The sequence below is a fragment of the Panthera onca genome, chromosome X, assembly GCF_046562875.1.
Source record: "Panthera onca isolate mPanOnc1 chromosome X, mPanOnc1 haplotype 2, whole genome shotgun sequence".
In the NCBI taxonomy this organism is placed as follows: Eukaryota; Metazoa; Chordata; class Mammalia; order Carnivora; family Felidae; genus Panthera; species Panthera onca.
Genome location: NC_138357.1, coordinates 71450253 through 71472710, shown reverse-complemented (window position 1 = coordinate 71472710; position 22458 = coordinate 71450253). Strand labels below are relative to the sequence as shown.

The window sequence follows — 22458 nt, the reverse complement described above, 5'->3', positions numbered from 1 at the left end:
TCATTCATTCCCACCTCTGTGCTTTTGCCCTGGATGTTTCTTCTGCTTAGAATATTACCTCCTTTCTCTCCATGTATCCAAATCCTATTTATCTTTAATGAACAGTGAAAGTTCTCTGTTTTCCATATTTTTGCTTGTAGAGTCATAAAATATCTCTGAAAGGTTAAATAAGAGATCAAGAATATTGATTGCTTTCCCAAGAAGGGAACTAGATGGCTAGAGGACAGGGCTGGAAGGGAGAAAGAATTTACTGATTTGTTGCAGGTGTGCCAGGTAATCTGATGAAATTGTCTACTATGAATTCTGTGGAAGTAGAAGCAGGGAGATTGAGGAGAATGAGGAAGGTCTGAAACAGCCTCTGTGGGGAGAGTGCCAGGGAATGTATGAAACGAATAAAAGAGCTGCAAGGGCCAAGTTGAAATTGGACAGCATGAAGTTATATTGGTCTGCTTGTTTCTCCCTGTAGCAGTATCCTGGGATTTGGAGAGCAGAAAGGGAGAGAGGGGACAGTGGAAACAGGGATCCCAGAGACCAAAACACTGAATCTGGTGTAACTGGGAGATAATTAATTACTGATCTGGATGAAGTGAGAGGTAAAGTATGTAAGGGTCCCACTGAGGTTAGAGATGAAGAGATCAGAGACCTAAAAGTTATTTGGAAAAGTATTACATCAATGTGAGATATCATTGATTAACCAAGGGCCTCACTGGTTCCTAGATAGGCTTGTCAAAGGGACTCTTTTAAGCTAGAGGGGCATGGTATCAAGCTCCTCTTCTAGGACCCCAGTGGGGTCCTTAAGTTTTGGATATTCTCAAATGGTTCTAGAACAGCTCTTCGCAAATGACTGGGTTTTTAAGCAGGTGGAATTCATCACTGAAATTGGAGCTTCTGCAAGAGACATGGTGGGAGGAGTAACAAAAAATTAAAGAAACTACTCTTTATTGAGCCTTTACTGTGATCTAAGCACTGTAATAATAATCTGTCTATTCTTTTATCTTTTTTGTCTCTGTATATTATACACATGTATCTCAAATGATAATATATATTATTTAATTCTCACAACAGTGTATTAAAAGCATCATCATTATTTTTAAGTGTTTATTCATTTTTGAGTGAGAGAGAGACAGAGCACGAACAGGGGAGGAGCAGAGAGAGAGGGAGACACAGAATCCAAAGCAGGCTCCAGGCTCCAAGCTGTCAGCACAGAGCCTGACGCAGGGCTTGAACTCCCGAACCGCAAGATCATGACCCGAGCCAAAGTCGGATGCTTAACCGACTGAGCCACCCAGGCGCCCCTTATTATTATTATTTTAGAGAGAGACAGAGTGGGGGTGAAGGGCAGAGGGAGAGGGAGAGAGAATCTTAAGTAGGCTTCAAGCTTAGCATGGAGACTGATGTATGGCTCCATCCCACAACCCAGGGATCATGACCTGAGCCAAAATCAAGACTCACATGCTAACCAACTGAACCACCTAAAAGCATGGTGCCCCTAAAAGCATGGTAATTATCATTTTCATAATACATGAAGAAATTGAGGTTCAGGGAGGTTACATAAATTTCCCTAAGTCACACAGCTATCAAGAGTCAGAGCCTGGGACTCAAATCTAGGTCTTGACTACAAAGCCTGTGTTCTTTGGTGTCCAAGTAGTACTTTCCAGCAAACACCTCCCTCCACTAAATGAATCCTATCTGCCAGTGAAATCTGTTATAAAATTATAGATGCATTATCACTGAAAATAATGATACACTGAATTGAAAACTTTTGATGAGTAAGGAGTTAATTGAGTAGGGTAGAAGAGATATTTGGAGACAGTGAAACTAATTGAAGATAATTGGCAGTGGTCCAGGGGAGAAAGATAAGACCCCAGACTTAAGTGGGTGTGGTCATAAGAATGGAGGAGAGAGTCATAGATTTAAGAGATATGTCTTAGTTCAGGCTGCTGTAACAAAGTATTATAGACCAGGTAGTTTATAAACAACGGAAATTCATTTCTCACAATTGTGGAGGCTGGAAATCTGAGATCAGGGTGCCAAAACAGTTGAATTCTGATGAGGGCCCTTTACCAGGTGGAGAGCAGAAAGAGGAAGCAAGCTCTCCCATGACTCTTATAAGGGTACTAATCTTACCTTATTCATGACCTCATCTAATCCTAATTACCTTCCAAAGGCCCTATCTCCTAATACCATCATACTGGGGGATAAGATTTCAACATATGAATTTTAGGGGGACATATTCAGTCTGTAACAAAATAGTTCCACAGGTAGGAGTGAAAGTAATGTTACTTGAACTTAAATAGCTCACTCCTTCTTCAGTGCCTCTGTAATATCTGATTCTCCTGCCTGGAATAGTCTCCTTCCAGGTGTTTGAATAACTGGCTCCTTCCTGTCATTCATGTCTCAGTTCATGATAGGTAACCAATTCATTATCTTGAAAATTCATCAATAGGGGCACCTGGGTGGCTCAGTTGGTTAAGCATCCGACTCTTGATCTCGGCTCAGGTCATAATCTCACGGTTTTGAGTTTGAGCCCTGCATCGGGCTCAGTGCTGACAGCGTGGAGCCTGCTTGGGATTTTCTGTCTGTCTGTCTCTCAAATAAACAAATAAACTTAAAACATTTTTTTAAAAAGAGAATTCATCAATAAAAAGAGAGAATCAAACATTTATCCTGCCTTTCCAATCTGAACAAAATAGCAGATGGGGGGATGTATCTTTTTACAAAACTATTCCAATGAATAAAAAGAAATAATAAAATCAGAACATTACTTTGGCAATCCTTGATAAATAGATATAAATAGTAAGGATCAATAGCTTCTAAGGTCATAAAGAGACGCCAGACATCGTGTCTATCCTATAGTCATACCAGAAAGATGAACCCAAGGTCAGGCTTCCTGGGTTCAAATCTTGACTCCTCCACTTACTGGCTATATGACCTTAGACTACTTAAGAGCTATGTGCCTCAGTTTCCCCAACTATAAAATGGGATTAATAACTGCCTATATCATAAGGTCATTAGTAGTATTAAATGAGTTAACATGTCGAAAGAGCTTAGTATAGTGCCTGGTATAGGATAAGCATTATAAAAAGGTTAACACTGTTAATGAATAATTGGCTTTTTATTTGTACATTATTTCTCTCTTTCACCAGAATATAATTCTGTATTTATTCACTATTCCCAGAACGTAAAACTGCCTAGCACATATATAATACATGCTCAATAAATATTTGTTGAATGAAGGGTCTGAATTAGAATGGTAAAGAATAGACAGGAAAAAGACATGTGAGATATTCTTAAAAATGAAGAAATAAACCTTGGACTTAGTGATTTTTTTTTTCTGATAAGGGATGGAATGGAATAAGATGCATACTTCAATATTAATAGGTAGAAGCTAGTGCTTTTAACAAAAATAGAGGCAGGAACTAGAACTAATAGTTAAATAGTCTGATAATGAATTTTATTTTATTTTTTTATTCTTTATTCATTTTAGAGAGAGAGAGGGAGGTGCAGAGAGAGAGGGAGACACAGAAAACGAAGCAGGCTCCAGGCTCTGAGCTGTCAGCACAGAACCTGGTGCGGGGTCCGAACTCATGAACCTGAACTCATGAACCGTGAGATCATGACCTGAGCTGAATTTGGTTGCTTAACTGACTGAGCCACCCACACGCCCTGATAATGAACTTTATTTTAGATATGAATTTGAAATGATGGCAAAACATGAGTGGAATTGCTAGCAGAAAGTTAATTGTAAATGCAAAATTGGAATTCATGAAAAAAGCATTGAAAATAGATTTGAGTACCATCTTCAATGTGACAATTAAATATTCAACTTTCTGGTAATGAGCTTCCTTCATCGTTAAAAAAAAGCAAAAGTGAATAAAATGGAGAATAAAATATTTGAACCCTTAAATTTATTCTTCAGAGGAAGTCAGTGTCAGTTTGGTGTATATCCTTTCAAATATTTTCAATGCATTTGCAAGCATATTGGCATATAACATGTAGGAACATAGTAAAAGTATGAGTAGCTATCTATATACATATGGAGAAACTTGTTTTTTTCTTTTTGGTCAATTTGGAATCATTCTATAATATTTTTCTGTAGCTTGCTTAATCATTAAACATACCACTTTATAGTCCTTGAAGATATTTTCACATCAATATGTATACATCGCTGACATTCTTTTTTGTGTTGCAAAGTACTTGATTCTACATATATGCCATAATTTATCTATCTGTTCCACTACTGATGGACACTTAGGTTGTTTCCAATTTTTTGTTATTACAAATTATGCAGCAATGAAAATCATTTTACATGTATCTTTGATTATTTGTGCTAATATTTCTTGAAGATAGATTCCTAGAAGTGGGATTGCTGGAAAGAAGGCATATACATCTAAAATGTTAATAGAGAGAGGGATGCTTGGCTGGCTTGGTCAGAAGAGCATTTTACTCTTGATCTCAGGGTTGTGAGTTCGAGCCCCACAATGGTATAGAGATTACTGAAAATGTACGTATGTATGTATGTATGTAAATAGATACTGCTCAAATATCCCTCCACAAAGACTGTTCCAATTTACATGGCCATCCAACAGTATATGAGGTACCAGTTTCCCCAGTACCTTTATCAACACTTTGTTGTCAATTAAAACATTTTTACCGACCAGATGTGCAAATGATGGTATCTCATTTTTATTTTGCATTTCCTCTGATTATAAGAAAGGGTGAACATTTTTGTCTTACTGAATATTCATGTACAGGCTTTTAATTACACTTAGTTCTCAGTCCTGTATGTCATGATCACCCTCTGCTATACCTTGTTGTCTCAGATTCTGGAGCCTTTCCATAGTTTTACTGGCAAAATGGCCCCTTCTCATCTGTATCCTTTTTTGCACTAGACCAGAATTTCTTCCTAGCTACTGTTTCACGTACCATTTCTCAAATGGCTTTCCTGCCTCTAGAGAATACCTGAAACTTTTTGTCCTTTTGGGTTGTACATATTTTATGTACCACTTTTAGTGGTGTCTCAGAAGGGTTCTGAAATGCAATTTTTGTCATACACTAAATTCCCAGATAAGGGGTGCCTGGCTGGTTCAGTCAGTGGAGCGTGAGACCTGCTCTCATGGTTTTAAGTTTGAGCCCCACGTTGGATGTAGAGATTACTTTAAAAAATAAAAATAAATAAATAAATAAATTCCCACACGTAACTGCCTCTCTATTCAGTTCCACTTATCTGTTTGTCTATTCTTGAAGCATATCACAACCTTATACAGTAATTTGATATTTGGTAGGCAAGCCTTCCCTTATTTCTTCCCCCCCCCCCCTTATTTCCATCTTTAACAAGTTTTTTACTTTATTCTTCCAGATAAACTTCAGAACCAACTTGTCTGGTATTCCCACCCTATCCCCCCAAACCCCAATGAGATTGTTATAGAAAGTGATAGTTATTTGAAATTTTTTTCACTTCTGAAACGTCTTTCAGGAATATTGTACGTCTGTTTTTCATATCTTCATACATATAGCCTTCAGCAATATTTTGTAGTTTTACTTATGTAAATGTTTTGTACATTTCTTTGTTTTATGATTTTATTTTTAAGTAATCTCTGCATCCAACATGGGGTTTGAACTTATAACCCCGAGATCAAGAGTCACATGCTCGGGGTGCCTGGGTGGCTCAGTCGGTTAAGCATCCGACTTCGGCTCAGGTCATGATCTTGCAGTCTATGGGCCCGAGCCCCGGGTCGGGCTCTGTGGTGACAGCTCAGTGCCTGGAGCCTGCCTTGGATTCTGTGTCTCCCTTTCTGTCCTTCCCCTGCTTGTGCTCTGTCTCTCTCTGTCTCAAAAACAAATAAACGTTAAAATTTTTTAAATTTATTTAATGTTTTTAATTATTTTGAGAGACAGAGACAGAGCACGAGCAGGGTAGGGGCAGAGAGAGAGGGAGACACAGAATCTGAAGCAGGCTCCAAGCCGTAGCACAGAGCCCGATGTGGGGCTTGAACCTCATGAGCCGCGAGATCATGACCTAAGCCGAAGTCAGGTGCTCAACCGACTGAGCCACCCAGGTGCCCCGTAAAAAGAATTTTTTTTAGAAGTCACATGCTCTACTAACTGAGCCAGCCAGGCACTCCCTTTTATACACTTCTTGTTGGATTTATTTCCGTCATTTTTTCCCACTACTATGAATGGAATCTTCTTTCCCATTATATTTTCTCATTGGATATTTTTATAGACAGCGGTTTTATATAGAGAAGTTATTGATTTAAAATAAACTCTTTTCTTGTTTAATTTTAATTCTCAGTTGATTTTCTTAGATTATATATCCTATGTAAGCAAGGACATTTTATGACTCTTTCTTTACAATATGTATAACTTTTACCTTCTTTTGTCTTAATGTTTTCACTAGAACCTGCAGAGCAGTGTTGCATGGTATTTGTAAAAACAAGTGAATAGTTCTGATTTGGAAGCACCTGAGTGGCTCAGTCAATTAAGCATCTGATTCTTTTTTTTTTTTTAATTTTTTTTTAACATTTATTTATTTTTGAGAGACAGAGAGAGGCAGAGTATGAGCAGGGGAGGGGCAGAGAGAGAGAGAGGGAGACACAGAATTCGAAGCAGGCTGCAGGCTCCGAGCTGTCAGCACAGAGCCCGACATGGGGCCCAAACTCACAAACCATGAGATCATGACCCGAGCAGAAGTCGGACGCTCAACCGACTGAGCCACCCAGGCGCCCCAAGCATCTGATTCTTGATTTCAGCTCAGGTCATGATCTCACAGTCACAAGATGGAACCCTGTGTCAGGCTCTGCCCTGACAGCGTGGAACCTGCTTAAGATTCTCTCTCTCCCTCTCTGCCCATCCCCTGCTTGCATGTGCACGCATACACTCTCTCTATAAATATATAAATAAACATTAAAAAATATTCTTGATATGTTCTGACTTAAAGGTGAATGCCCCTTATATCTCATCATTGAGTATGATGATTTTAGTTGTCACCTATACTCTGTATCAAGTTATAAATTCTCCTGTTCCTAGCCTACTGAGAAAATATTTTTAAGGTATTACAAACACAAGTGAAAAAATTCAAATAGTACAAAAGGGTATGTGAAGAGTTGCCATCTCTGTTCCCCAATTTCCCAGTTCCCTTACTGAGAAGTAATTCCTATTAACAATTTTTATGTGAACTACCAGAGATAAATCAATGCAAATACAAGAATATATGCAAAAAAATATATAAGTTGATGTTATTTTTTTACACAAAGAGTGTCATACTATAAACACTTTCTAAACACTGATTTCTTTTTTGTTGGTAAATCAGCTGTCAGTTGTTTTGTTGTAGGTAATCTATCTTTCTAGCTCTGTTTTTTCCTACTTTAATTATGGAATATTTCAAACATACAAGAGTAAAAGAGAATAGTATAGTAAATCCCCATGTACCTGTCACCCAGATTCATGGCCAGTCTTGTTTCATCTATATTCCCCTAACCCTTGCTCTCCTATCTGCACCACCAAGATTATTCTGAAACAAATATCATACATCATATTATTTCATTTTATCCATAAATATTTTGGTATGTATCTCTAAAATATAAGGACTTTTCTTAAACGTTACAATAAAACCACCACCTCTAAAAAATTAACAATTCTTGTTTTTGTCTTTTCAAATTTTTATTTAAATTCCAGATAGTTAACACACAGTGCAATATTAGCTTCAGGAGTAGAATTCAGTGATTCATCACTTACATACAACACACAGTGCTCATCATAACAAGTGCCCTCCTCAATACCCATCACCCATCTAGGCCATCCCTTACCCACCTCCCTCTATCAACCCTCAGTTTTTTCTCTATCTTTAAGAGTCTCTTATGGTTTGTTTCCCTCTCTCTTTTTTCTCCCCCCCATATGTTCATCTCTTTTGTTTCTTAAATTCCACATATGAGTGAAATCATACAGTATTTGTCTTTCTCTGACTGACTTAATTTTGCTTAGCGCAATATACTCTAGTTCCATCCACATTGTTGCAAATGGCAAGCTTTCATTCTTTTTGATGCCTGAGTAATACTCCATTGTGTATATATACCACATCTTCTTTGTCCATTCATCAGTCTATGGAAATTTGAGCTCTTTCCATTGTTTGGCTATTGTTGATAATGAAAATTAACAATTCTTTTAATATCCTCACATGTGCAGTCACTATTCACATTTTTCTGGTTGTCTCATGAACGTTTATATGTTTAGTTTGTTGTCAAGGATTGTCAGGATCCAAATGAGGACTATACACTGCAATTGGTTGATATGTTTCTTTTCTTTTAAATTTTTTTTAACGTTTATGTATTTTTGAGGGACAGAGACATAGCATGAGTTGGGGAGGAGCAGAGAGAGGGAGACACAGAATCCAAGCAGGTCCCAGGCTCCAAGCTGTCAGCACAGAGCCCGACATGGGACTCAAACCCATGAATCATGAGATCGTGACCTGAGCCGAAGTCAGAGGCTTAACTGACTGGGCCACCTAGTCACCTTTGTATTTATTTATTTTTTAGTGTTTTATTTCTTTTTGGCAGAGAGAGAGGGAGACACAGAATCTGAAGCAGGCTTCAGGCCCTAAGGTGTCAGCACAGAGCCCACACAGAGTTTGAACCCATGAACTACGATATCATGACCTGAGCCAAAATCAGACGCTTGGACAACTGAGCCACCCAGGAGCCCATATTTTATTTATTTTTGAGGGAGACAGAGTGCGAGTGGGACAGAGAGAGAGAGGGAGACAGAGGATCCTAAGCGGGCTCTGTGTTGACAGCAGTGAACCCAATATGGAGCTTGAACTCACAAACCACGAGATCATGACCTGAGCCGAAGTCGGAGGCCTAACTGACCAAGCCACCCAGGTGCCACGGTTGATATGTTTCTTAAATCTCTATTTTTTAAAATTTTTTAATGTTTGTTTATTTTTTGAGAGAGAGAAAGATGGGAGGGGCAGAGAGAGAGGGAGACAGAATCCAAAGCAGTCTCCAGGCTCCAAGCTGTCAGCAGAGCCTGATATGGGGCTTGAACTCATGGGCTGCAAGATCATGACCTGAGCTGAAGTGGGATGCTTAACCTACTGAGCTACCCAGGTGCTCTTCTTTTTTTTTTAATTTGAGAGAGCAAGTTGGGGAGAGGGACAAAGGGAGAGGGAGAAAATCTTAAGCAGGCTCCATGCTGAGCATGGAGTCCAATGCAGGGCTCTATCCCACAACCCTGGGATCATGACCTGTGCTGAAATCAAGAGTTGGACACTCAGGGCGCCTGTGTGGCTCAGTCAGTTAAGCGTCTGACTTCAGCTCAGGTCATGATCTCACGGTTTGTGGGTTCGAGCCCTGTGTCGGGCTCTGTGCTGACAGCCCCGAGACCGGAGCCTACTTCAGATTCTGTGTCTCCCTCTCTCTCTGTCCCTCCCCTGCTCACACTCTCTCTCTCAAAATAAAATAAACATCTCTATCAAAAATAAATAGACATTTAAAAAAATTAAAACAAAAAGAGTTGGACACTCAACCACCTGAGCCACCTAGGTACCCCTGTTTCTTAAATCTCTTAATCTATAGATGCCCCTTCTTTCTTTCCCTCCTTTTTTACCCCCATGGAATTTATTTGTGGAAGAAACTGGGTTGTTCGTCCTGTAGTGCTTCCCATAGAATGGATTTTAGTGATTGCATCCCTGTGGTGTTATTCCCTGTTCTTTTTATTTCCTGAATATTGATTAGATCTAAGCCTTGATTAGATTTAGATTCAGGTTTTACTTTTTCCTCTTTTGGGGGACAATAATATGTCATAGGTATAGTGTTGTATACTTTTATAGGTAGACACCAAGCCTCTTGCTTCTTTTAAAATATTCTCTTTGATGTTCTGAAGTTTCACTACAATGTGTTTGAGTGGGGATTTTTTTTCTTTGTTTTTTTGTTTTTCCTGTTTGGAACTCGTGAATCTTGTATTGATTCATCAATTCTCAGCTATTTTTTTATTCAAATACTGCCGTTCCGCTGTTTTCTCTGTTCTTCACCTGAACTCCAATTGGACACTTGTAAGCATGGGGCCTTTTATTTTTTATTTATTTATTTTTCATCTTTATTAAGAGAGAGAGAGAGAGCATGTGAGAGGAGAGGGGCAGAGACAGACAGAGAGAGGGAGAGAGAGAGAGAGAGCGAGAATGAATCCCAAGCAGGCTCCACACTGTCAGCATAGAGCTGGACTCGGGGCTCGATCCCAAGAACCAAGAGATCATGACCTGAGCCAAAATCAAGAGTCAGCTGCTTAACCAACTGAGCCACGCTGCTGTACCAGCATGAGGCCTTTTAAATGTAAGCTGTAGGCTACCAGGAATCAGAGGACTTTAGAACAAAAGTTTTTTCTAGCACTTACCCAGCAGAGTTGTGTTTATTCATTGTTTACTGTCAGTGCACCATATATGTGTATATGGAATGGATATGATATATATATATATAATCACACACCCTTAAAAATATATCCTGAAATTTGTTCCATATCACTATATAATCTACCTCATTCCTTTTTATCATGTAATAAGGTATAACTTGTCTAGTAAAATGCATGAATCTTAAGTAGATCTTTCTATATGTGTATACATCTATGTAATCTCCCCCCAAGTCTAAATACAGAACATTTACAGCACCACAGAAGGCTGGCTCCTTGTGCTCCCTATTTGTTATTACCCACTCCCAAGAATAGTTCTGACTTCTATGGTCATAGATTAGTTTTGCCTGTACTTGGATTTCATATAAATGGTATGTACTCTTTTTGCCTCTGACATCTTTTATTCATTTTCTGTGAGTTTCATCTATGTTGAATATATCAGTAGTTCTTTTTCATTGCTGTGTAGAATTGTGCCTTCTTTTTTTAAATTTTTTTAAATCTTTATTTATTTTTGAGAAAGAGAGAGAGACAGAGTGTTAGCAGGGGAGGAGCAGAGAGAGAGGGAGACACAGAATCGGAAGCAGGCTCCAGACTCTGAGCTGTTAGCTCAGAGCCTGATGCGAGGCTTGAACCCATCAACTGTGAGACCTGAGCCAAAGTCAGATGCTCAACCGACTGAACCACCTAGGCATCCTATCTTTGCCAACTATTACCAAATACTTTTACCTTTGCCAACATGACAAGTAACACATAGAAACCTGTAATTAATACATGTTTTTAAGTGAAAATACATGCACATGATAAGAAAATTCAAGCAATATAAAAGGATATACAGGGGCACCTGGGTGTCTCAGTCAGTTAAGCATCTGACTTTGGCTCAGGTCATGATCTCACAGTTTGTGAATTCAAGCCCTGCGTTGGGCTTTGTGCTGACAGCTCAGAGCCTGGAGCCTACTTCTGATTCTGTGTCTCCCTCGCTTTCTGCCCCTCCCCCCTCAAAAATTAACATTAAAAAAAAGAAATAAAAAAATTAAAGGATATACAATGAAAGTTATATATATATATGTATTTTAACATTTATCTTTGGTAGACCATGCATGCAAGTGGGGGTTGGGCAGAGAAGGGGGAGAGAGAGAATCCCAAGCAGGCTCTGTGCTCACAGCACGGGTCCCAGCACAGGACTTGATCTCACAAACCATAAGATCATGACCTGAGTGGAAATCAAGAGTCGGTCTCTTAACCCACTGAGCTACCCAGGTGCCCCAATGAAAGTTACACATTACCCCTACCTCTAGTCCCTAGTTCCCCTGGTTCCCTTTCCAGAGATTACTGCTATTGTCAGTTTCTCATGAATCTTCCAGATATATTCTATGCAAATCATGCATATGCAAGTATAAATGTGTGTGTGTGTGTGTGTGTGTGTGTGTGTATACGCGCGCACACACGTGCACATGTGTTTGGATATCTCTGTCTATCTGGCCTGGTTTATTGATGAAAATGGAAGTTTACTTTCCTCTTTCCCCTTAAAAAATGTATATGTATATATATGCATATATATATATATATGCATCTCTTCTCCCTTTTTTTCACAAATGGCAGCAGGCTATTCACTCTGTTTTTTTCACTTAACATATCTTTGAGATTGTGTCATTAAAACATTTATAGCTGTCTTTTCTTTTTGATGGCTACCTCATCATTGATCTGACCAGTCCCAGGCGTTTTTGTTATTTCCAATATATCCTGTTATTATAATCTCCTTGAACATACTTATTGGTACACATGTGCCAGTACATTTATAGGATAAATTCCTAGAAGTATGGTTGCTGGATCAAAGTAGTTAGTGGTTGATGTGATTCCCTGCCCAACATCCATTCTGTATCTTCCCCATTGTTTAGCAGTGGTAAAGTTTGAAGGGGTGGTATTGAACTCACCCCCAGCTTCTGGCTGGGGTGTACCACTCTTGTAACCCAATCAGGGTAAGCCCATCCCCCATGCCTCAGTGATTGGTTCAGGCAACCAGGCTATAGCCAATGAATGCATACCCTTGTCCTGTCAAGGGGATTGTTCTGGAATGGGCCACTGACCCAATTCAAGTTAATGAAATATTAGAGGATGTTTGTTGAAGTATTTGGTGGAAGGTTTTTGGTTTTGGTTTTGTTCTTTGATCTTCTGAGAGAGAGAACAGAAGCCAGCTTTGTCTCTTCTTTTGGACAGTGTGGTGTGGCTGATGGGAAGCTGCAAACGCTGCATTCCTTTTGCTACCAAGAAGGAAGTGAAATTTATGATGAAGCTCACACTTTGGAAGACAGATCTGACAGAAATTAGGTCCTTGGTGATATTGTTGATCCATGGAATTAAATCAACTGCAAAGTCTCTGATCCCCTAGAATTTGTATTTGTATGAACCAATAAATCTGCTTTATTGTTTGAACCTATTGTAGTTGGGTTTTCTGTTACCTATAAAAAAGTCATATGTGGGGCGCCTGGGTGGCTCAGTTGGTTAAGCGTCAGAATCTTGGTTTCGGCTAGGGTCATGGGTTCAAGACCTGCATTGGACTCCGTGCTGATAGGGCAGAGCCTGCTTGGGATTCTCTCTGCCCCTCTCCTGCTCTCTCTCTCTCTCTCTCTCTCAAAATAAATAAATAAATAAATAAATAAATAAGTAAATAAATAAACATGTTTTTAAAAAGTCAAATGTTGGTGCACCCGGGTGGCTCAGTCCATTAATTGTTGGACTTTGGCTTAGGTCATGATCTCACATTTTGTGAGTTTGAGCCCCACATTGAGCTCTCTCCTATCAGCATGGAGCTTGCTTCAGATCCTCTGTCTCCCTTTCTCTGCTCCCTGCCTGGCTCGTTCTCTATAAATAAATAATAAACATTAAAAAATAAATAATAAAAAAATAAACATTTTAAAAAGTCAAATGTACTTTTAAAAGTTTTTGATAAGTTGGCTTACAAAAGTTACACCAATTTACAATTCCAACAACAAAATACAAGAGTGTCTGTGTCTTTACACCCTTGCCAAAACAATGTATTCTCAAACTTTCTGGTATCCCCATTTTTATAGGAAAAGAGTGTTATCTCCTTGTATTTGTAACACAATCTTTTTATCAGGAGTAAGGTTAAGTTTCTTTCTAATATGCTTCAGAGTCACATGTCTTTCCTTTGTGTGTGTGTGAATGTGTGTGTGTATGCTGCTCATGTCCTTTGCCTAGTTTTCCATTTTGCTTTTTCTTATTGCTTTGGAAAGCTTTTTGTATACTAATAAAATCAGGCCTTTGTCAAATGGGTTAAAATATATTTTCTTTTTTTAAGTTTATTTATTTATTTTGAGAGAGAGAGAGCATGAGCAGGGGAAGAGCAGAGAGGGGAAGCGCAGAGGATGCAAAGCAGACTTCATGCTGATAGCAGAGAGCCCAATGTCTAGCTCGAACTCATGAATTGTGAGATCATGACCTGAGCCAGTCAGGCTCTTAACCGACTGAGCCACCTAGGTGCCCCTACTTTCTTATTTTTTAATGGCAAAATATATATATAACGTGAAATTACCATTTTAAAGTGTACAATTCAGTGGCATTAAGTACATTCACAATGTTTTATAACCCATCACCACTATTTATTTCCAGAACTTGCTCATCATCCCTAAGAGAAACTCTACCCATTAAACAATAATTCTTCATTGTCCATTCCCAACAGCCCCTGGTAACCTCTATTCTACTTACTGTCTCTATGAATTTGCCTATTCCAAGTACCTTATATGAGTGGAATAGTACAATATTTGAACTTTTGTGCCTGGCTTATTTGAGCTTTTGTGCCTGAACTATTGTGCCTTAGCATCATGTTTTCAAGGTTTTTATTTATTATAACATGTATCAGAATTGTATTCCTGTTTATAGCTGAATAATATTTTATTGCATGCATATACAATATTTTATTTATGCATTCATCTGTTAACGGACACTTGGATCATCTCTACCTTTTGCCTATTTGCGAATGTTGCTGTACAAGTATGCAGTGAACATTGATGAACCAGTATTTGTTTGAGTCTCTGCTTTCAATTTCTTTGGGTATATATGTAGGAGTGTTGGATCATATGGTAATCCTATGTGTAACTTTTTTTTTTAACTTTCTGAGAAATCACCAAACCAATTTCCACAGTGGCTATAAACATTTTACATTTCCATCAGCAATACATGATGTTTCCAGTTATTTTTTAAAATTTTTATCCAATTTGTTTAAACACACATACACACACACACACAAACAGTTCACCCATTTCTCCCACCCCCCCACACCGTGCCTCTTGCAACTACCATTCTGGATTCTGCAACTATGAGGTTGGTTTTGTTTTTTGGTTTTTTTTAGAGTCCACATATAAGAGAGATCATAGAGTATTTGTCTTTCTTTATCTGATTTATTTCACTTAGCATAATGCCCTTGAGATCCATCTATTTTGTTGTCACATTTGTTGTCACAAATGGCAAGATTTCATTCTTTTTTGTGGCTGAATAATATTCCATTCAGAGAGAGAGAGAGAGAGAGAGAGAGTGAGTGAGTGTGTGTGTGTGTGTGTGTGTGTGTGTACCACAATTTTGTATCCTTTCATCCATTGGAAGACACTTAGATTGTTTCTATACCTTGGCTATTGAAAATAATGCTGCGATTAACAAGTGGGTGCATATATCTTTTTGAGTAGTGTTTTCATTTCTTTTGGATAAATGCCCAGAAGAGGGGTGCCTGGCTGGCTTACTTGGTAAAACTCATGTGACTCTTGAACTCGAGGTCATGAGTTCAAGCACCACGTTGGGAGTAGAGTTTACTTACAAAAATAAAAAGAAAATTAAATACCCAGAAAAGGAATTGCTGGATCATATGGTAGTTCTATTTTTAACTTTTTAAGGAAACTCCTGACTGTTTTCCGTAATGGTTGCACTAATTAACATTCCCACAAACAGTGTACAAGGGTTCCTTTTTCTCCACATCCTCACAACACTTTTTATTTCTTGTCTTTTTGATAGCAGCCATCTTAACAAGTGTGAGGTGATATTGTGGTTTTGATTTACATTTCCCTGATGATTAATGATATTGAGCAACTTTTCATGTACATTTTGGCCATCTATATGTCTTCTTTGGAAAAATGTCTAATTCAGATTTTCTGCCCATTAAATTTTTTTTTAATGTTTATTCATTTTTGAGAGACAGAGACAGAGTGTGAGCAGGGGAGGGGCAGAGACACAGAATCCAAACAGGCTCCAGGCTCAGAGCTGTCAGCACAGAACCTGATGCAGGGCTTGAACCCATGAACTGTGAGATCATGACCCAAGCTGAAGTCGATTGCTTACCCAACTGAGCCATCCAGGCACCCCTGCCCATTTTTAAATCAGATTCTTTTTTTTCTTTTTTTGCTACTGAGTTGTATGAATTCTTTGTATATTTTGAATATTAGCCCCTTATCAGATATATGATTTGCAGTTATTTTCTCCTATTCAGTAGATTGCCTTTTCTTTTTGGTAATGATTTCCTTTGCTGTGTGAAAGCTTTTTAGTTTGATGTAGTCCCACTTTTTGATTTTTGTTTTTGTTGCCCTGGTTTTGGGTGTCCGATTCAAAAAATCAATACCAGTACTGGTATCAGGGAGGTTATTAGCTGTGTTTTCTCTAGGAGTTTTATGGTTTCAGGTCTTACCTTCAAATCTTTAATCCATTTTGAATTAATTTTTGTGTAATGTGTAAGATGGTGGTCCAGTTTCATTCTTTGGCTATGGCTGCCCAATTTTCTGAGCACCATTTACTGAAGAAACTGTCTTTTCACCATTGTGTATTCTTGCCTCCTTTGACATAAATTAATTGACTAGGGTTCCAATTGCTTCACATTCTCACCAACACTTGTTATTTTCCATTTTCTAAGTCATAGCCATCCTAATGAGTATGAAGTTTTATCTCACTGTGATTTTGTTTTTCATTTCCCTAATGACTACTGAATTAAGCATCTTTTCATGTGATTATTGGCTGTTTGGCTATGTCTTCTTTGAAGACCTATCTATTCAAGTCATTTGCCCATTCTTGAACTGGGTTGTTTGTTTTCTTGTTTTGACTTGTAGGAGTTCTTTCTATTTTCTAGATGTTAATCTCTTATCAGATAAATGATTTGCAAATATTTTCTCCCATTCTATATGTTGTCTTTTAACTTGATTTTTTTAATTTTTATTAACGTTTATTATTTTTGAGAGACAGAAAGAGACAGAGCACAAGCAGAGTGGGGAACAGACAGAGAAGGAGACACAGAATCTGAAGCAGGCTCGGGGCATAGAGCCTGACACTGGGCTTGAACCTATGAACCAAGAGATCATGACCTGAGCCAAAGTCGGATGGTTAACTGACTGAACCACCCAGTAACCCCTTCACTTTTTTTTTTTAAGTAAGCTCAACACCCAGTGTGGGGCTTAAACTCACAACCCTGAGATCAAGAGTTGCATGCTCTACTGACTGAGCCAGCCAGGCACCCCATCTTTTCACTTTCTTGATATCTTTTGATACACACAATATTTTAATTTTTATATAAATTCCAATTTATCTATTTTTTCTTTTGTTGTCTGTGCTTTTGTTGAAAAGACTGTCAATTTCCCATTGAATCTTCTTTTTTGTTTTTTAATGTTTATTTTTGAGACAGACAGAGGACAAGTGGGGGAGGGGCAGAGAGAGAAGGAGACACAGAATCAGAAGCAGGTTCCAGGCTCTGAGCTGTCAGCACAGAGCCCAATGCAGGGCTTGAACTCATGGACTGTGAGATCATGACCTGAACCAAAGTCGGAAGCTTAACCGACTGAGCCACCCAGGCTACCCTCTCACTGAATTTTCTGACATCTTATTGAAAATCAGTAGACTATATATTTGAGGATTTTTTTCTGGGCTCTGTATTCCATTGGTCTATATGTTTATCCTTATGCCAGTACCACACTGTTTTGATTACTGTAGCTTTGTAGCAGCTTGTAGTTTTGAAATCTGGAAGCGTCAGTCCTGTAATTTTGTTCTTTTTCTTTTTCTTTTTTAAGTTTATTTATTTATTTCAAGAGAGAGAGCACATGCAAGCAGGGAAGGTGCAGATAGAGAGTGAGAGAGAGAACCCCAAGCAGGCTCTGCGTTGTCAGCACAGAGCTCGACATGGGGCTCAATCCCACGGATCATGGGATCATGACCTGAGTCAAAAGCAAGAATTGGATGCTTAAACCGACTGAGCCACCAAGGTGCCCCTAACTTTGTTCTTTTTCAAGATGGTTTTGGTTATTCAGGGTCCCTTCAGATTCCACATGAATTTTAGGATGGATTTTTCTATTTCTTCAAGAAAAAAATACATTGGGATTTTAATTTGGATTACATTTATTTTTTTTTTTTTTATTTTTTTTTTTTTTAAATTTTATTTTTTTAACGTTTTTTTATTTTTGAGACAGAGAGAGACAGAGCATGAACGGGGGAGGGGCAGAGAGAGAGGGAGACACAGAATCGGAAGCAGGCTCCAGGCTCTGAGCCATCAGCCCAGAGCCCGACGCGGGGCTCGAACTCACGGACCGCGAGATCGTGACCTGAGCTGAAGTCGGACGCTTAACCGACTGAGCCACCCAGGCGCCCCAAGATTACATTTATATTGAATTTGTAGGTCACATTGGGGAGTATTTTTATCATAACAATACCAAGTCTTTCAATCCATGAACTCAGGATGTCTTTCTATTCTTTTATGTCTTCTTTAATTTAGTTCAGCAGTGCTTTGTGGTTTTCATTGATAGTGTATGTAATTGCAGCTGATTTTTGTGTATTGATTTTGTAGACTACAACTTTGCTGAATTTGTTTATTAGCTGTAACAGTTGTGTGTGTGTGTGTGTGTGTGTGTGTAGAGTTTTCTACATATAAGCTCATGCCATCTGTGAACAGGGATAATTTTACTTCTTCCTTTCTTTTTTATTTTTTTTTCAAGTTTATTTACTCATTTTAAGAAAAAGGGTGTGAGCAGGGGAGGGGCAGAGAGAGAGGGAGAGAGAGAATCCCAAACAGGCTCCATGCTCAGCATGCTTAGCATGGAGCCCAATGCAGGGCTTGATCTCATTACCGCAAGATCTTGACCAGAGCCAATATCAAGAGTTGGATGATTAACGGATAGCCAGCCAGGTGCTCCTCCCTTGTTGCTTTAAAAATTCTGTCTTTGGGGCGCCTTGGTGGCTCAGTCGGTTAAGTATCTGACTTCGGCTCAGGTCATGATCTCACGGTCCGTGAGTTCGAGCCCCGTGTCAGGCTCTGGGCTGATGGCTCGGAGCCTGGAGCCTGTTTCAGATTCTGTGTCTCCCTCTCTCTCTGACCCTCCCCCGTTCATGCTGTCTCTCCCTGTCTCAAAAAAAATAAATAAATAAACGTTAAAAAATTAAAAAAAAAATAAAAATTCTGTCTTCGGGTTTCTTTTTTTTTTTTTTTTTCAACGTTTTTTTATTTATTTTTGGGACAGAGAGAGACAGAGCATGAACCGGGGAGGGGCAGAGAGAGAAGGAGACACAGAATCGGAAACAGGCTCCAGGCTCCGAGCCATCAGCCCAGAGCCTGACGCGGGGCTCGAACTCACGGACCGCGAGATCGTGACCTGGCTGAAGTCGGACGCTTAACCGACTGCGCCACCCAGGCGCCCCTGTCTTCGGGTTTCAACAACTTAATAATATATCTTGATATAGAACTTTGAATTTGTCCTATGTGGATTTCATTGAGCTTCTTGGGCATATATATTCATGTATTTACTCAAATTTGGGACATTATTGGCTATTATTTTTTTAAAAAATTTTTCTGCTTTCTCTCTCTTTTTTCCTTCCAGGACTTCTATGTGGAGTATGTGTACCATGGTACATTTGATGATGTCTTACAGGTCCCTCAGGCTCTATTCATTTTTTTAAATGTTTTATTTATTTGAGAGAGAAGGCAAGAGAGAGAGAGGGAGAGAAGAGTACATGTGAGTGTCAGGGAGGGGCAAAGAGGGAGGGAGAGAATCCCAAGCAGGCTCTGCACTGTCAGTGCAGAGCCCAATGTGGGGCTTTGACGTGGGGCTTGGTCTCATGAACCATGAGATCATGACTTGAGCCAAAATCAAGAGTCAGATGCTTAACCAACTGAGGCTCTGTTCATTTTTCATCATCTTTTTTTTCTTTTTCCTTGGAATGAATGATTTCAAAGAAATCATGGTCTCATCTCCCCTCCCTCCAGTGGTCTCATCCTCCACCCCAGTGGTCTCATCTTAAAGTCTGTTGATCTCTTTTGCCTTCTCACATCTTCTATTGACCCCTAGTGAGTTTTTTCATTTCAGTTGTTGTACTTTTCAGTTCCAGAATTTCAGTTTGATTTTTTTTGCAATTTCTCTTTTATTGATACCCTCATTTTTTACATACATTGTTTACCTGATTTTACTTAATTCTTATCCACGGTTTCTTTGAGCTTATTGAACATATTTAAGACCATTGATTTAAAATCTTTGACTAGTAATTCCACTGTCTGGGCTTCCTCTTTCAAATCCTCTTTTCCCTGTGACTTGGCCATACTTTCATATTTATTTGTATATTTTGTAAATTCTTTTGAGAACTGGACATTTTGAATAGTAAAGTGTGTATTATTTGTTGTACATGGTCACTGAAGTTTCTGTTCAGTTATCTCTGTGGTCAGCCAGTTACCTGACAAAGATTTCCTTAAATGTCTCTGTCCCCAGAGTGGGGAAAGAAGCAAAAGACCAAAAAACCCAAGTACTGTTTCTTTAAACCCCCTGTAATCTGCTTCAGTCCACGTGGTTTGAAACAATGGTCAGCCTCTGTTCCAGTCTCTCAGCCATCAAAAACATCAATCAGCAATCAAACCACATGATCCTGATAGTTGAAGGACAATGTCTTTATTGCCCACTCAAGCTTCAGGAGGCTGCACTAGGAACTGTTCTCTTACCTACCTGCCTTAGTGCTGGGGGATGAAAACTACTGGGTAAAAGGCCAATGTTTGAAGAAATTTACCAAAATTGATAAGCCTCTTTATGAAGCTCTCCCCTGGACTCTGCAAGTATTTAACTACACTCCATAGTTCCAAGTTGTTACAATTGACAGTTCCTGCCAATTCAATAATTGTTTAGGAGGATGGATGGATTCTTAGAGCGTCCTGCTCTGCCATCTTTTGTGACATCTGGCTGGTATTTTTTTAAAAAATTTTTTTAACGTTTATTCATTTTTGAGAGATGGAGAAAGACATGGCATGAGTGGGGGAGGGGCAGAGAGAGAGGCAGACACAGAATCTGAAGCAGGCTCCAGGCTCTGAGGTGTCAGCACAGAGCCCGACACAGGGCTCGAACCCACGAACTGTGAGATCATGACCTGAGCCACAGTCTGATGCTTAACCAACTGAGCCACCCAGGCGTCTCAATAAAAACTTTTTTTTTAAGTTTATTTATTTATTTATTTTTTTGAGAGAGAGAAAGCAAGTGAGAGTAGGGAAGGGGCAGAGAAAGAGAATCCCAAGCAGGGTCTGCACTGTCAGCAGAGATCCCAATGCAGGCCTTGAACTCACTAACCATGAGATTATTACCTGAGCTGAAGTTGGACGTTTAACTGACTAAGCCACCCAGGTGCCCCTTAAATAAATAAAAACTTAAAAAAATTTTTTTTAAGTTATCAAGCTGTAAACTTAAAATGAGCTTATGGCATATAAACTATACCTCTGTAAATTTGATTAAAAATGTAAGTTGGCAATAAAAAGGAATGAAGTACTGATACGTGCTACAACGTGGGTGAAACTCAAAAACATGCTAAGTGAAAAAAAATCAGATACAAAAAGATGATATATTGTGTGATCCCATTTATGGGCAATAGTCAGGAAAGACACCTTTGTAGAGACAATAAGTAGATTAGTGGTTGCCCAGTACTGGGAACAGGGAGTGACTGCAACTGGGCAAGAGGGATCTTGTTGGGGTGATGAACATGTTCTAAAATCATATTGTGATGATAGCACAATATTGTAAATATACTGACAATCATTAATTGTACATTTAAAATGAGTGAATTAGGGGCGCCTGGGTGGCTCAGTCGGTTAAGCGTCCGACTTTGGCTCAGGTCATGATCTCACGGTCCGTGGGTTCAAGCCCCGCGTCGGGCTCTGTGCTGACAGCTCAGAGCCTGGAGCCTGTTTCAGATTCTGTGTCTCCTTCTCTCTGTGACCCTCCCCCGTTCATGCTCTGTCTCTCTCTGTCTCAAAAATAAATAAACGTTAAAAAAAAATTTTTTTTTAAATAAAAAATAAATAAAATGAGTGAATTAATTGTATGTAAATTTTTATTTCAATAAAGATGTTTTAAAAAGATAATTTCCCGGGGTGCCTGGGTAGCTCAGTCGGTTGAGCGTCCAACTTCGGCTCAGGTCATGGTCTCGCAGTTCATGAGTTCGAGCCCTGTATCGGGCTCTGTTGACAGCTTGGAGCCTGGAGCCTGCTTTGGATCTGTGTCTCCCTCTCTCTCTGCCTCTCCCCTGCTCGTGCTCTGTCTCTCTCTCTCTCAAAAATAAATAAAGATTTAAAAAATTAAAAAAAAAGATAATTGCCCATTTGGGCCAGCGATCACACTCAATTTGCCCAAATGAGCGAAACTTATGACCACACAAAAACCTGTACTTAGATGTTTATAGTGCTTTCTTCATAATTGCTGAATCCTGGAAGCAACCAAGATGTCCTTCAGAAGGTGAACAGATAAATAAACCGTGGTAAATCCAGACAAGCCATCAGTCCATGAAAAGACATGGAAGAACCTCAAAAGCACATTACTAAGTGAGAGAGCCAATCTGAAAAGTCTACATATTTTGTGATTCCAACTGTATGACATTCTGGAAAAGGCAAAACTATAGTGACAGTAAAGAGATCAGTGGTTGCCAGGGATTGGGGGAAGAAGGGAATGAATAGGCAGACCACAGAGGATTTTTAGAAGAGGAAAACTATTCTGTATGCTGTTATAATAGTGGATATATGTCATCGTACATTTGTCAAAACTCATAGAATATACAACACCA

At 39.1% G+C, this 22458-nt stretch overlaps 1 protein-coding gene across 8 annotated transcripts in view; it reads left to right on the top strand.

Annotated features, from left to right (window-relative positions):
• Nucleotides 1–21612, top strand: part of ITGB1BP2 (integrin subunit beta 1 binding protein 2) — a 31838-nt gene extending 10226 nt beyond the window's left edge. For 4 of the 8 annotated variants that reach the window (XM_081792797.1, XM_081792793.1, XM_081792792.1 and 1 more), the window contains one exon: nt 12616–12831. In XM_081792797.1, the coding sequence (XP_081648923.1) occupies nt 12616–12726 (111 nt within the window). In that variant the 3' untranslated portion in view covers nt 12727–12831. The other 4 variants (XR_014136733.1, XR_014136732.1, XM_081792794.1 and 1 more) reach the window with 3 other exon arrangements.
• Nucleotides 21613–22458: the final 846 nt, after the last annotated feature.